The 15,726-nt window shown below is 36.3% G+C and overlaps 3 protein-coding genes across 3 annotated transcripts in view; 2 read left to right on the plus strand and 1 right to left on the minus strand.

Moving 5' to 3' along the window:
- The window catches only part of LOC128163490 (putative protein-lysine deacylase ABHD14B), a 49,895-nt gene extending 34,763 nt beyond the window's left edge, over nt 1–15,132 (plus strand). Inside the window, exon 6 of the mRNA XM_052827106.1 lies at nt 15,060–15,132. The gene's annotated coding sequence lies outside the window, so the exon portion shown is untranslated. The remainder of the gene's footprint in view (nt 1–15,059) is intronic.
- Nucleotides 5,945–9,877, minus strand: LOC128162326 (uncharacterized protein K02A2.6-like). The gene is made up of 3 exons (XM_052825472.1): nt 9,840–9,877; nt 7,000–9,534; nt 5,945–6,869 (listed from the first exon to the last, which is right to left on the minus strand). The coding sequence occupies exons 1-3, from the start codon at nt 9,875–9,877 to the stop codon at nt 5,945–5,947; spliced, it is 3,498 nt and encodes a 1,165-aa protein (XP_052681432.1).
- On the plus strand, nt 10,471–13,396 carry LOC128162327 (protein ABHD14A-like). The gene is made up of 5 exons (XM_052825473.1): nt 10,471–10,475; nt 11,628–11,788; nt 12,613–12,786; nt 13,091–13,110; nt 13,205–13,396. The coding sequence occupies exons 1-5, from the start codon at nt 10,471–10,473 to the stop codon at nt 13,394–13,396; spliced, it is 552 nt and encodes a 183-aa protein (XP_052681433.1).
- Nucleotides 15,133–15,726: the final 594 nt, after the last annotated feature.

The following is a 15,726-nucleotide window of genomic DNA, read 5'->3' on the forward strand; positions in this document are numbered from 1 at the left end:
TTTGCATTAACTGGTGTTTACTAATTTATTTACACTAGTAGGTGTTAGTAAAGGTTTTCCTCTTTGTCTCCCTCCTCTATCATTGTTTGGAATCTGCACTGGCGAAAGTTGCTAATGGGTATTAAATCAGAGTAATTTGACATTTACCCGCGAAAACTTTGACAGTATCTCAAATCTGAAAATGGCAAGGAAACAGCAGGTTTTAATGCAATTGAGTGATGACCAGATAGAAAATATAAGAGGTATTTTCCATCATTTTGATTGGGATTTTGATTCAGCAGTTATTTCTGATAGTAGCTTATTAGTGGATGCCGAAACTCAGACTGACTCACAAGATCATACAGAAGAAATAAATGACAACGATGAGGAAGTAAATCAACATTTTAGAATTCAACAGGATCCTATTAGTACAGAGTGCATATATTGTTTCTGCAGACCATGCATCACCGATGAAGTAAATAGGCAGCTGTGGTGGGAAACTGACACTCATCCAAAACACAGAAGAAATAGAAATTTACGTAAAGAAATATACAAAAGATTTTGGACAATGATGTATCATGAGATGTTTGGAATCATCCTTGCTATGTTAAAAAAAAACGGAGAGCATTAGAACAAGACCCAATGTTCAGAAATTTAGTGTGGCATCGTAGAGACATAATGCCAGATTGTGTCATAAAATGTGTTAGAGGCTGGTTTCCCAATCCTGACAACATTCCATACATGGGCCACCTCTGGGAGTAATATGATGAAGTTCACTGTGATAATTCATGGATGCTTCTCCCGCACTTTTCTACCAATGTGCCATGCCATTGAGGCACTGAAAGGGTTTTTAAATCATTTTAACTGTACAGAACTAAAAAATAATAATTTATAAAACTAACTATTATATTCTGCAAGTTTTTAATTTATAGTTGATTTTATCTATAAATTTAGTAGTCATGTATTTGGTTTACTAGCGCAAATATTTATTAAGGCTATCCTTTCCTTACCTATCAAATGCTAAACAGGTCAGGGTAAAACATTTACAGCAATGAAACTGACGAAGAACATGTGTAGCAAATGACTGAAGACAGTGTGCATGTAGTATCAAGTGTTTAATTTTTTTAACTAATTCAATGAACTCTTTTGTGTAAAGACATTTGTTTGGGGTTTGATGGATTGATAAGCTGCAAAACTATAGTAAGGAATGGCTATACCTGTTTTTTCTCTCTCACCCAGGAATAGTTGAACAGTTTTATGATGTGTGCAGGATTAATATTCTTCACTAACAATTCAAAAATTAAAAGGAATGTGTTGAAAAAAGTATGGATTTACTAATAAATGTGAGTAAAACTAAATATCTCATTACTTTTACAAGAAAATGCATGTGTACCAATACACAGTATTGGTTCATTTTGGCGCAATCACAAATATGCATGTGAGTGAGCCAACATCCGGTGTAAACAATAACAAATGAAGATCACGCCCACAATCTGCCAATCTCTGATCAGGAATTCAAAATTAAGCCCTGCTTCAAATTTTTGAAGCCAAAATTAAGATTAAATAAGCATTTATAAATAAAATGAATTCATCTAATAAATGCCCAGTGATGAGAGGACCTGGCGCAACTATTTTCAAATGATAATAAAAAAGCTGATATTTTATTTTTGCAAAATAAGTGCTGCAATCTGAATGTGACCAGAAAATTCATTTTCTCCACCATTTCCACCGATTGGTTGCTTTTATACCCAATTTCTGGTCTTTAAAGCTTTGAGATAATATGTAAACGAGTCCCTCCGGCATATGCATACATATCAACAAATCAGTGGTCCTGCTTATCCTGACTATCACTGTCGGGATCATCGTATTCAACAACTACAAATACTTCAACACATTCCTCACGAAGAAGAACACAGAGGTCGAGATGACCGAGATATCTCAGGCTGTTCTAGACAAGGCTAAAACTCTAGACGTTCAAACTCACAGAATAGAGGTGGAGGTAAAAGATGGACAGGTATGTTATTATGTGATTGCTATCAAATAAAAGTAACCTCCTAACAAACAGAATAGATGCTTACTGTGGAATCATTTGTATTCGATCAATATTCGTGCGTGGCGAAAAATTTCCTGTTTCCAAGGGACGTAATTTTGTCAGTAGTGTGATCGACCCCCCCCCCCCCCCCCCGAACAATGATGATTCCCCAGTAATTGATAATTAAATTTAAGGTTTGTTTATATGATTCATACCATTTTGGGAAAAGTTTACAAAATGTACTTTACTATTACGACTTAACCTCCCACAACACATACCCCCTTTATCATCCTTTAACCACCATATCATATTGAGTTTCTGTTGGCTTTACCTAAAAAAAACAACAACGTAGATTTGGATTTTTGTTGTATTATAGATACCTTATTAAAATGAGAATCAAATAGTACCGGCACAAGCAAAGTCATTCAATTTGTATGAGATTTATGTAGGTTGAAAAATCGGTCTAAAAAGATGATAGGGTCACCATAGTAAGTTTTAAGGTAGACAAGGAAGCTTAGATTAAACCTTATCACATTGTTTTATCGCAAACCCAACATGGGTGTACACGCTACGACCGATAAACTGATGCGTTGAGTGATGACGCTATTGTACGAAAGACGAATAGGGCCATTAAAAATATTTCTATCTCGTAATTACGAGAAAAAATCGCGTTATTACGAGAAAAGATCTCGGTATTACGAGTTAATTATCTCGTTATACCGAGAAACGATCTCTTTATTACGAGTGGTTAATTATCTCGTAATTACGAGAAAAGATCTCGTAAAAAATAGAAAAGATCTCGTTATTACTAGATAATTATCTCGTAATTACGAGAAAAGATCTCGTTATTACGAGAAAGATCTATTTAAAATGGCGCGTTTCTTTATTCTATTCTCTTTATGTAAAGTGTTTGGACTACTGCAATGTCTTTTATTATACATATTGTTAGCATAATCATCGCTTAGTAGCATACTCAGAATTTGATATAAAATCGGACCAATCAGTTTTAAAGAAATTTTAGAAGAAGTAGTAAAGCAGATTGATCAATGAATTGATTGAACTACCGTATTTACAGATAAGAAGGATACATGTTATTTGTTTTCAGACTCCAAAATGTTGATATACAAAATCAATTATTTTCAATATACATATAGGTTGTGTATGAACACAAATCAGGTAAATCATGTATATCAATAATTGAAACTACATAGTCATTAAAGTCATCTGTAACAATAGAGATGTGTTTTTACGACAAGGGCTACCTGGTATTTACTTCGGAGTGGGATTATTATAAATAGATGAAAAGCAGAATAACATAAAGTTCTTTCCACTTTTTCATATAAGTTAAATGTAAAATCCGAGCATTGTATTTAAAAATTAATGAATAATGTCCGTTGTTATTTAAATATTAATCAGAATTGAAAAAACATTTATGGAAAGAAAAAGAGAGAACCAGTGTTTTCAGAAATGCACATTTTAAATAAATCTTTTCTCGTAATAACGAGATCTTTTCTCGTAATTACGAGATCTTTTCTCGTTATAACGAGGCAATTAACTCGTTATAACGAGATCTTTTCTAGTTATAACGAGATAATTAACTGGTAATAACGAGATCTTTTATCGTAATAACGAGTAAATGAACTCGTAATAACGAGAAAAGATCTCCTCGTTACTACGAGATCTTTTCTCGTTATAACGAGATCTTTTTCATAATAACGAGATAAATAACGAGATATTATCTCGTAATAACGAGAAAAGATCTCCTCGTTATTACGAGATCTTTTCTCGTTATAACGAGATCTTTTTCATAATAACGAGATAAATAACGAGATATTATCTCGTAATTACGAAATAATTAACTCGTCATTACGAGATCTTTTCTCGTTATTACGAGATCTTTTCTCGGTATTATGAGATCTTTTCTCGTAATAACGAGATAATTAACTCGTAAAAACGAGATCTTTTTTCGTAGTTACGAGATAGAATATTTTTTTTTTGTCTAAATGCAACTTCTTTATGTTAACATGCAACTTCTTTATGTCGACATGCAACTTATTTATGTCGACATGCAACTTAGTTATGTTAACATGCGACTAAGTTATGTTGAGATACAACTTATAAGTTGCATGTCGACATATTTATCTCGCATGTCAACATAAGTAAGTTGCATGTCGACATAAATAAATTGCATGTTGACATAAATAAGTTGCATGTAGACATAAATAAGTTGCATGTTAACATAAAGAAGTTGCATTTAGACAAAAAAAAATATTCTATCTCGTATAAATCATATTCTATTTCCATCATATTCGATCAGGTTTGGTTTACTTTCTTTAACCGTATTTGTTACAAGAGTTTTTATTGGTTAACTTCTATATCTAGTATCTTTTTGATTGGGTAAAGTTCCTATTAATAACGAACACTCTCGGAAATCTGATGAGTCGGTGGCAAAGTTCTAATCAATTCTTTATGCCCTTAACCTCTCTAGGTTAGTAGATATTCTTTTCCTTTTATTTGACCAAGAACTAAATTTTCTATAGTAACTCTTAGCATATTAATTAGTTTATTTATTTATTGTTTACATTAAAGCTGCTTGGTCCGATTTTATATCAAATTTTATGCACGCTTTTAAACGATGGTTATGCTTAGTATATGTGTTATAATAGACATTGCAGCAGTTTTTTCTAGTCAATTTAGCTAAATTTCAATGAAGAAAAATACGGACAAAATTTGCTAACAAACAAACGACATAAAAGGGTACCGCGATATTTCGCCTCATTTTAATTTCACCCCTGACGACGAGACGGGTATGGTTGTATTACGACTTTAACATCGCATTAAATAAAGGTCGAAATGATCAGACAAATAACAAATAAACATGTGTACGTTTTGTTCGCTAATATTTCTGAAGTTTGCTTTCTTTACAATCGATGCATAGCATGCGGGTTGAATAACCCCAATCATTTGGGGGACGAAACCAAACGGTTTCCTTTTCTAAACATTCCCGTGATGCACTTCGGTTTGTTTTTTCGTTTGCCCAAAAAGAAATTATTTTTATTTACTTTGAATATTTCTAACTTTGAAAGGAGACTGATTCTGCTCGTGTAAATAGAAGAAAGTCCATAACTTCCTTACATAAATGGTTTGTATGGAAAAAAAATTGATACTGTTATAACAAAAAAACCGGACCAAGCAGCTTTTAAGTCCACCACTCCTTTTCAATAACCATAGGGTTTTACATTCCTCTTTTCATTTGCCTATTGATGATTTTTTTGTTTAATACACATATAAAACTTTATTTGTCTTACGTGTTATGATGAATGAGGCAACGGAACCTCGTATCCCAATGAACTGAATTAAGAAGTGGTTAATTAATTTAAAGATCTCCTATTACATATATATGAACAAACCACACTTCTTCAATTTACGGAGCTGGTGACGATGTTTCAAAGATTTTCAGTACAGATTTAGAACCATTTTAACAAGGCCTTGGACTTTCAGTAGGATGTCATATCTTTTTCTTGCGTCAAAACTAGTTAAAATGACGCTGGTTTCAAGTGAAACATATACACCGACTGCGTAGTTTTCACTCATAAGCCAGACAAATCTTGTTGATTTCAAAGAACTATGGCTGAATGGCCAGCCATGAAATAGACATGTAATATCTTGGTAAATACGGGAATAAATCACCAGAACACGTGGGAATTCAAAAACACATGTTTATCTAGAAAGTTCAACAACACGATTATTGCAATCTCGATCCCGAGGTAAATTCGCAAACACAACACTCCTCCCTTTTAAAATCTTAAATTCTTTCTTGAATTTAAACAAATGATCCAAGTACACCAAAATAACAGATTTGATTTAACCTTAAACACGAAGATTAACAAACAATCTTTCAACATAAAAAACGTCCAAATGTCACAAAGTAAGTCAGATTTCCTCAATGAGCCTACGGACGGGTTTGCGTTCACGCATGGGCCGTGGTGAGGGTATGCTCATTGACTGGTTCGCCGCCCTGGATGACATCACTCGACTGGTGGTAGACGGTGTCTTCGACGTTTTACTAGATGGTGGGGAACATCCTGCTTCCTTAGAAGGTTCTGCATTCGGGAGATCCACTTCCTCTGGTAGATCCACTGTAGGTCTGGTCGGCTCCTTCAATGAAAAGTCGCTCAGGGGCGGCAACGCTTGTGGAAGTTTAGCATTGCAAGCTAGCAAGTGGTCAAGGTGACAAAATCTTTTGCGATTTCCGACTTGGACTAGGTAAGTAAGTGGACCATAAACTTTGTTTACTGTTCCAGGTAGCCACTTCCATTTCCCAGGCTGAATTGTAGTCTTCACTTGCACTTGATCTCCTTCTTCAAACTGTCTGACCTTCACCTTGCCTCGATCATGAAAGTCTTTCATCCGCTGCTGGCTTTTCTCAACACTCTTTCCGATGTCAGGCTTCACCAGTGTGAGACGCGTTCTAAGTTGCCTCTTCAGAAATAGCTCAGAGGGTGACACACCAGTAGTTGTGTGGGGAGTAACTCTATACTTTAATAGGAAGTTCGCTAATCGATGCTCTAGCGATTGTTGTCGTCCCTCAACATCTTTACTTTTCAGGGCCTTCTTCACTATCTGTACTCCTCGCTCAGCAAATCCATTGGATTGCGGGTGGTACGGTGGAACGAGGGTATGTTTTATACCATTTTGACGTGTAAAGTCACGAAATTCATGGTACGTGAACTGTGGTCCATTGTCACTCACTATCTCCTCTGGTAATCCGGTTGACGCAAACAGCATCCGGAGTTTGTCAATAGTGTTAGCACTGGTGGTTGATCTCACTGGAATGACTTCCAACCACTTTGAATAACTGTCATTGACAATAAGTAGAGATTGTCCCTTATACTCGGCATAATCAAAATGGATGCGTTGAAATGGTCTGGTTGCCCAAATCCATGGGTGTAATGTGGCAGACTGGGGGCTGTTCCTGACGGACATACATGACGGACATGCCTGCACTGTCCTCCTCAATGTTTCTGTCTAAGTTTGGCCACCATACATATCCTCGTGCAAGAGCCTTCATCCTGCACATACCAAGGTGCTCTTCATGAAGCTTCTCCATGATCCGTTTACGCAGTGCCATAGGAATTACCACTCGGATTCCCCAAAGGATAATCCCTTGTTCTATACTCAAACTGCTCCTGCGCTCAAAGAAAGGTTGAAGTTCTGGATCGTTAACCTGACTTGTCCAGCCGTTCAAGGTAAGTTCAAATACCCGGGCTAAAAGAGGATCCACCTTTGTTGCACGAGCAATGTCTGTGTTACATATGGGTAGCTCTGTGTTGTCCAGCCCTGTGCAGTAGACATCCTCATATTCTTCTGTACCGAAATTCCCCTCTACTGGCAATCTGGATAGTGAATCACAATTTCCATTTTCCTGAGATGGACGATATACAATCTGATATTGATATCCTGAGAGAATTAGTGCCCATCTCTGCATCCTGGCTGCGGCTAAGGTAGGTATACCATTTTTGGGTCCAAAGATAGTTACCAATGGTTTGTGGTCTGTGATGAGGGTAAAAGTTCTGCCGTACAGATACTTGTGGAACTTCTTCACACCAAAGATCAATGACAATGCTTCTTTCTCCAGTTGAGCATAGTTCCTCTCGCTGGTACTTAAAGTACGAGAAGCAAAGGCGATTGGCCTCTCTGAGCCATCCTCCATCAAATGCGAGACTACAGCTCCAACTCCATATGCTGATGAGTCGCAAGCTAACCGCAGGGTTTTTTTCATGTCGTAGAATACCAGTAACTTGCCCTTTGTAATCATCTGCTTGCTTGCTTCAAAGCTGCTTTCACATTCATCTGTCCACGTGCACTGCTCTCCCTTTTTCAACAGGTGATGTAAAGGATGCAATACAGTACTCAGATTCTGCAGAAATGAACCATAGTAATTCAGCAAACCCAGGTAAGCCTTTAGTTCTTTCACATTTGTTGGTCTAGGAGCATCACGAATTACAGCAATCTTCTCATCTGTGGGATGTATCCCGTGTTTGTCCACCATGAATCCCATGTACACGGCCTGATCCGCCATGAAGATGCACTTGTCCTGCCGCAGTGTCATGTTGTACTGGCGCAAGCGATGAAATACCTCCTTAACAGTCTTAAAATGAGTTTCATCATCGGGGGCTGTGATCAAAATGTCATCAATTCGACACACTACTTGTGGTAGTCCTGACAGGATCTTGTCCATAATTGCCTGAAATATGGCGCTAGCGGAGCTTACTCCATACGCAAGTCTTCGGTAGCGAAATAGTCCATGATGCGTGTTTATTGTAAGGTACTCCTCTGAGTCACTCTCCAGCTCCACCTGTGAGTATGCCTGTCTTAAGTCCAGTTTTGTGAACTTCTGACCTCCCGCAAGGGACACAAACATGTCATCAGTGTTTGGTAGAGGGTACTGCTCTTCACTGATCACTCGGTTGACAGTCACTTTGTAATCTCCACATAAACGCACCGACTTGTCCGCCTTTGGCACAACGACAATGGGGGCAGCCCATTCACTGTGTTTGACTGGATAGATAACTCCTTTCTCCTGTAGTTTCTTGAGCTCTCCTTCAACTTTGTCTCTTAAAGCATAAGGCACAGGTCTTGCCTTGCAAAATATTGGTGAGCATCCCTCCTTCAGTTTTATGCTTGCATTGAAATGCTTGATTGGATTTTGGTTCTCCTCAAACAGATCAGCATACTCCTTTGTCAAGTGTTCAATTCTGTCCTTCGTCACCATGAAAATTTCCTTCCAGTCCATCTGAATTTTTGATAACCAGTCTCTTCCCAGCAAGCACGGCTGACTCCCTTTTATGACTAGCACAGACATATTCGTCAGATGCTGCTCTCCATATACAACAGTCACACTACATTCACCAAGAATGGGAATTATCTCCTTCGTGTACGATCTTAGCACGATTGTCGATTTCTTTAGCTTACAACCGGTAAGCATTTTCTGATAAGTGTGTTCATTCATGATTGTACGAGCACTCCCTGTATCTAACTGAAATTGTACTATTGACCCGTTGATACTCAGTCCAATTGAGTAGCTCTTGTCTTTGTCGACCTCGCTTGTGCTGTGTACGGAATAAATTGACAGATCCTCCTCCTCATCAAGAGAATATTCACTGTCCTGTACATAATGGGTAGTCTTATCTTGTTTCAAATAAAATTTTCCCTGGACTTTACAATGTTTAGCTATATATCCAGGTTTCCCACATTTGTAGCATTTAATAGTGTTTCTGTGTTTACCAGCATCCAAATAGTGCTTCTCTCCACCGCGATATCCTGGCTTCTTAGGTCCTGCTGATGTTGGTTTTCCTCTCTGTCCAGGTTTCGAATTCATGAAGTGAACCGACTCTGTATTTCCTGCGAATGATTGAGTATCCTTATCGGCAATTTCCATTGCTGTGGCTATTCTGACTGCTCCATCGAAATCTAACTTCGCTTCGGACAACAACTTCTTCTGTATGGCCTCTGATTTGAGTCTGCAAACCAAACGCAAAACCTCCTTAAGAAAGTCACCAAATTCACAGTCTGCCGAAAGTTTTTTCAGTTCACAAACGTACTCATTCACCGTTTCCCCTTCCTTCTGGTTTCTTTTATTAAATTTAAATCTTTCAGAGAATCAGATGACTAGCGGTTTAGGCATATAGTAGTTTTTCAAAGCACCAACAATGTTCTCAAACGAAGTGTTTTTCGGCAGTTGTGGCTGTAACAAGTTCTTAAAAATTCCATAGGTTGCGGGTCCAATCACTGATAAAAGCACCGCCACTTTTTTTTCATCTTTTACCTCGTTCGCGACGAAAAACTGTTCCATCCTCTCCGCATAATTTACGAAAGATTCCTTTCCCTCCTGAAATTCACCAAGCTTTCCGATATTCGTCACGCGGGGGTGTTGAGGAAGCATATGGACAATTGAGCGTCTTATTTTGACTGTTATATTCAAAATCGTGAAATTAAATAATTATTTTGAATAAGATCAAAAACTTAGTATTATCCTTTAAAATAGATGTCAGTGCAATAAAATCGGGTAGTACATTACTGCAACATTGGTGCATTATCATGTGACAACTATAAATAGCTTCCTTAACATAAAATGAGATACTAGTATAACAAAATAAATAGTGCATGTTTAGGAGGAAAACAGTTGAAATTGACATCCCTCGAAAACCATTGTCAACCTCCGCTTTGCGTCGGTTGACAATGGTTTTCGAGGGGTGTCAATTTCAACTGTTACCCTCCCAATCAGGCACTATTTATATACTATCAGCAATGCGCGCTGATGAACATTAAATATGAACTGTGACACTCAAATATGTAAGAGGATTCAGGACAATGGAATATGATTTTAACAAGTATATCTTGTAGCATTGTATTCATTTTATGTTTATCAGTTTACATCCATAAGCTGTGTTGATTGCATGGGGTAAAAGACGGGATTGTCAAGTTGCTAAAACTGCACTGATTGCACTGGCATTGTCCCTTGGTGCCCCTTGCAGTCAAGACAAACTTCATCCATTCTTTGTTATAATCATGTTGTTTTATCGTTTAATGCATATGCCCCCCCCCCCCGGAGGACCCTTGATTGGCGAAAAAACACATATATATATATATATTAGTATAGAACTTTTTCTTTGTTGTTTTTTTTTCACTTAACACTATTTATGTATTTATTAAAGGTATGATGACATGTGTGTCTGTCGAACACGTGTTTTTGTTTATTTATATTTATACCGGAAACCAAATTTGATTGGTTTCTATAATGAGTATTTCACCTGTTATACAGGCATTTAAATTAGAGAAGTGCGACTTCTCGTGTTAAGTTATTAAGGAATTTAGCGCCATTCGAAGGCTCTCTCTTCGTGCAGTAAGACGTGGCCCCCTCCCACCCACCCAACCATACTCATTTTCATGTATCATTTTATTGTTATTAACAGTTTTTCTCATTATTGTAGAGAACTGAGGATTTACCGGAAGATATTTGTGTATTACTTTTACATGTATGTAATAAACTGCACTCTTGAGAGCGCTTCTGTACCTACACACTGTGTTTATTTATTTCATAAATTATTTATGTTCGGTTGAGTGTAACGAATTAGAACATAAACACATGTACGTAAACATCGCCCCGTTTGTTCTCAAACAACTCTGCATGTAATTATTTTAACTTGCAAGTACAACTGTTCTTTCTCCGACATTTGTTTCCACGTGTTTGCATCATGTTTACCTGTTTACTACACGCGTTTGTTAATGGGCGGGTCTATATAAATGCGCCGATCAGAATATTTGGTCGAATCGTAATTGAAATTGAAATACACCGAGTAGAAAGTATCATCACTCAATGCAATGCCACTTCGGACGTAGCGTGTACATCCATGTTGGGTTTGCGATAATATATTATAAGCAAATTAACTTCCATGCAATGTTTTTAGTCATTCTGAAACACAGTAACTGCAAGCCTCCCTTGTACATTTAACATAATCAGGCAATCGGTTTTTGGAACACAGTTCGCATCATACATTAACTGTGTGCATAAATGTACCGGTACTTTGTCAAAGTTTTTGGTGTGCTTTTATAGTGTGGAGATAGTTTACCGGGATGTTTTACCCAAGCTTGGGGGCAGGGATATTCTGTTTCTTCATGGACAATCATTCTCTTCTGAAGACTGGGAGAAAACAAACACACTGGCCATTTTTTCTGTTCTAGGGTACCAACCGGTCGCAGTTGATTTACCAGAAGGTAAGTGGTTTTACGAAGAAGTTTTACAGGAATTAAGATTGTGAGATTGTTACCATACTTACTTTAATTGAAAATAATAGAGTCTGAATAGTTGTATAACTACAATAATTGCAATACCTTACTGTAGATTCCTTATTTTACACAAGTATTTCATTGTGTGATTCTGATGTTTTCTATCAATAATAGGAATGTTAAACTCACAAATGTCAAACTTTTTCTCATAAGCTAATTTAGCTCGCGGCGCTAGCTTAAAGAAATAAGTGGTAGATTTTAAAATCTTTGAGGGATGCGTCTCGCGATTATATGCAGATATTTTAAAGTATCTTACAGTCAATTAATAAAGAATCTACAGTATAGTACTGTAGTATAGTACTGTAATTAGAGTGCATTCGCTTCCTTGTCAGCTGCAGCAGTTAAACACAAAGTTTAGTCGATTTTAAACCACCGAATGTAATAATGACTGCAGCCTAGTGGTGGTATAGTACTGTAGTATAGTACTGTAATTAGAGTGCATTCGCTTCCTTGTCAGCTGCAGCAGTTAAACACAAAGTTTAGTCGATTTTAAACCACCGAATGTAATAATGACTGCAGCCTAGCTCAGAGTGGTCATATGTCACTGACTGTCAAAGTCTATGACTGATGAGGAATTCCTACTGGTATTTAACCATGCATGTCTATAATTGTAGATATCTCTAGTTAATAACTGGGTTGATGTGGTGGTGAGCATTGGTCTTTAATAGTTAATCACTGAATTCTGAGTGATTTTTGAATGTCAGATTAAATTACATTTTGCACGTCAAAGATTGATTTTAAATTTTGTACAGGTAAAAACTCAAAAAGTCAGAAGGTTGATGTCGGAGACAGGGGACTTTTCCTGGAGAAGTTGATCACTGCACTGGATCTGAGAACTCCCGTCATTGTCAGTCCATCCATGAGCGGGAGCTACTCACTGCCCTTCCTCTTCATGGACCCCGCAAGAGAAGTACAAGAGTCTAAATGTAAGTATACTCATATTATTCACCCATTTGTTTATTGTTTGAATATATATTGGTAAGTAAATGATAAAGTTTAGGTATGTGCCAATTTCTATCATTACTTGTGTAAAAGCATGGGTTGTGCAGATTTTAGTTTGATCAAACCATGATTCCCTAGAGAATAGTGGGGGGAGGGGTTATATAGAAATAGAGAAAAATCTTCTTACAAATACTAAAACAACAAAAGGGGCTTGGTATTTAACATAAAAATATGTGGGTTAAAATCGGCAGATTTCAAGATATATTGATGCTGATTTTGAAATCACAGTTAAGGCTTTTGTTGCTCTGGTGAGTGATGTGGCCCCTGGGACTCTTGTTTATGATTTTATCATAATACTGTAGATGAAGTTATGCTCACTTTGAATTTTTTTTGATTTTTTAGATTCCAACAGCTATTGTTTATGGGGAAAATGATAGGTCTATTGGTCCAGTATATACAACCAATTTGAAGAACTTGCCTGGCCATGATGAACTCCACATGATAAAAGGAGCTGGGCACGCTGCATGGAAAAACAAACCAGAAGAATTCCATCTCATTCTCTATAAGTTTCTCATGAAGAAAACTAGGTCTTAATTTTATTTTGAGACATCAAGGACTATGTTGGGTATAAAGCATCTTTGCCCCCCCCCCCCAACCCCCAACCCCCCCACCCAACCCTAAAAACATTATAAGAAAATGTAACTTTGGTTATCTCGAAGTTTAATGTAAGTTCTGAATTCTGAATGTATAATTTTGCCATAAATCTGATATTAAGACATTACAAAATAAATATTGACTATTTTTTTAATGTGGTTCAAAAGCATCCAGAGATTTAAGACCATGCACAGATACAGAAAATTTTCCCAGGAAGGATATATGAGGTAAAGTTCAAATTTGTAGGGTTGAGGGGAATGGCGGCAGCTTCGGCTTATACTTATTTTAGAAAACTTAGTGGTAGCTATGTAAGTTTAAGGATGCTAGATGGTCAAGAAATCAACCATTAGATTTACATGTACCTTAATATTGAAGATATATAATATTTGAAAATATAATATTTTAATTAAAAATTCTTTAGCTATTAACTATTTTTAATTTTTAAGTGAAGAGAAATATCCATATATTTTACCTAATTTTTTTTTGGGGGGGGGGGGGGTTCCTATAGTTTTATTCAGGGTTTTTTTTAAAAAGAAGATCAACACGGTCTAAAAATAGCCATGGCCATCGAGCCCTCTTCATGATAAGACCCCCTACTTCTATATCTGTATGAGAACAAAGGTGATAGTGTATACTTGTCTCATTATCTGTATGTCTGTGTGTCTGTTTGCTGCCAAAGTATGCACTTACACATGTAGAAGCATAATATTAAGCATGTTAAGAAAATTAAAAGTGGTGGTTTGATGTATAATGCAACACGTAAAAACGGGGTAACAATTGAGGTATATTGCTTATTAGATGCATGTTGTCATTCATTTTTTGCCCTTAAATTCTTTTTTTCATTTGCATTGAGATGTTATTCTTTATTTTTTTTTATTAAGATAGTGTGTTTTCAAATTCTTCTTTATTTAATCCACTGAGTCCATATCAGTTGATTATACTTGAACCTTGTATTTAAAATCTGATAGACACTTTTTTATATTCTTTGAAACATCTGTGTCAATTTTCAACCACAAGAAAGTGTGGTTTTCCAATGAATGGGACATGTTTTCTTGAAATTTTTTTTGGAATGAACCTCAAATGATTGATTTTAAAACATAGCAAGTGTGCCAAAAAATAATGCCCTAAACTAAAGCCCAGGGAATAACACTTTAACTGATATAGGCCTGTAGTGTATACTGTGCTACAGTATATCCAGTAATTTTTGTGTAAATTTTCGATTTGTATTTTGGGTTTTTTTCACATTCACATTGCAAAATATACGATACGCAGAAAATATATACCTTGTATTGTTTTTTATTTGAATTTTTTTTTTAATTGCAAAAATTTACTGACGCAAATTAAACAAGTAAACATATTTATCCTGTTTTGGCATATTTTGTGATACACTAAAAACCCAGATATTCAGTATATTGGGAAGATTTCGGCAGCCTCTCTCCCCCACCCCAGTCCTTTACACCTCTGGTTTGATACTACTGACAAGCACAGGTGCTTGTTTCTGTAATGAAAGTTCACCCTATAGTATGATAATAACTACCGGTATTATTATACTAAATAGGATAAACTTTTAAAACGGACTATAAAGGGTAAACTTTTATTACAGAAACAAGCGCCTGTAACAGAATGACCGGGATATATTCATCTTCTTTCTCTGGTACTTGTACTTTTAACATTACTAATCATGCGGTCAGGTAGTGGCATGCTTCGTGTACTTTGTACTTCATGTTTAGGTTTCTATTTTTTGTTGTTGTCAATATTATTTATTATAGTGCCATAAACTAGTCTATTAGTATTATTTTTTTTTAATTTCAAAGAGACAATATTTATATCCATATATATGTATATTGTTAATATCTCAAACTAGGTCCTCGTGTTTGGAAAAAAATACCAGTAAAAAAATGGTATAGTAACCTTTTTGAATTGTAGTTTATAGTTTATAGTTAAAGAAATCGGGTTAGATCTAATGGTTAATTTGTTGACACCCAGCCTCCTTAAGCCATATGATAGTATGCAAAAATTAACAACGAGGCTACGGACTCGGAGCTTCAGTGTATATAACGATTCTCCCTCAATATTGCGTCAATGGAAACTCGCCAATCTTTCTTGTCTCCATGAATAATTCATGCACTATTATGATTGCCTTCTTCACAATTTCGTGCACGAAATATCACCAATCGCGTTAATCTGTTAAAGTAACATGTTTATATGACAGTATCTTTGGTTCTATTAAAAGCGAAAAATGAAGGGTTATATACTAACTTATTGGTAAG

The sequence above is a fragment of the Crassostrea angulata genome, chromosome 9 (genome assembly GCF_025612915.1).
Source record: "Crassostrea angulata isolate pt1a10 chromosome 9, ASM2561291v2, whole genome shotgun sequence".
Lineage (NCBI taxonomy): Eukaryota > Metazoa > Mollusca > Bivalvia > Ostreida > Ostreidae > Magallana > Magallana angulata.

Excerpts from the sequence above, each read along its gene's own strand:
- LOC128162327 (XM_052825473.1), top strand. Across the intron at positions 11,789-12,612 it reads CGCAGTTGATTTACCAGAAG|GTAAAAACTCAAAAAGTCAG; the intron begins GTAAGTGGTTTT and ends AATTTTGTACAG. Across the intron at positions 13,111-13,204 it reads TTAAGGCTTTTGTTGCTCTG|ATTCCAACAGCTATTGTTTA; the intron begins GTGAGTGATGTG and ends TTGATTTTTTAG.
- LOC128162326 (XM_052825472.1), bottom strand. The coding sequence starts at position 9,877 with ATGCGGAGAGGATGGAACAGTTTTTCGTCGCGAACGAG. Across the intron at positions 9,535-9,839 it reads AGTTTTTCGTCGCGAACGAG|ACTCAAATCAGAGGCCATAC; the intron begins GTAAAAGATGAA and ends TTTGGTTTGCAG. Across the intron at positions 6,870-6,999 it reads AGTGCAGGCATGTCCGTCAT|TTATTCAAAGTGGTTGGAAG; the intron begins GTATGTCCGTCA and ends TGTCAATGACAG.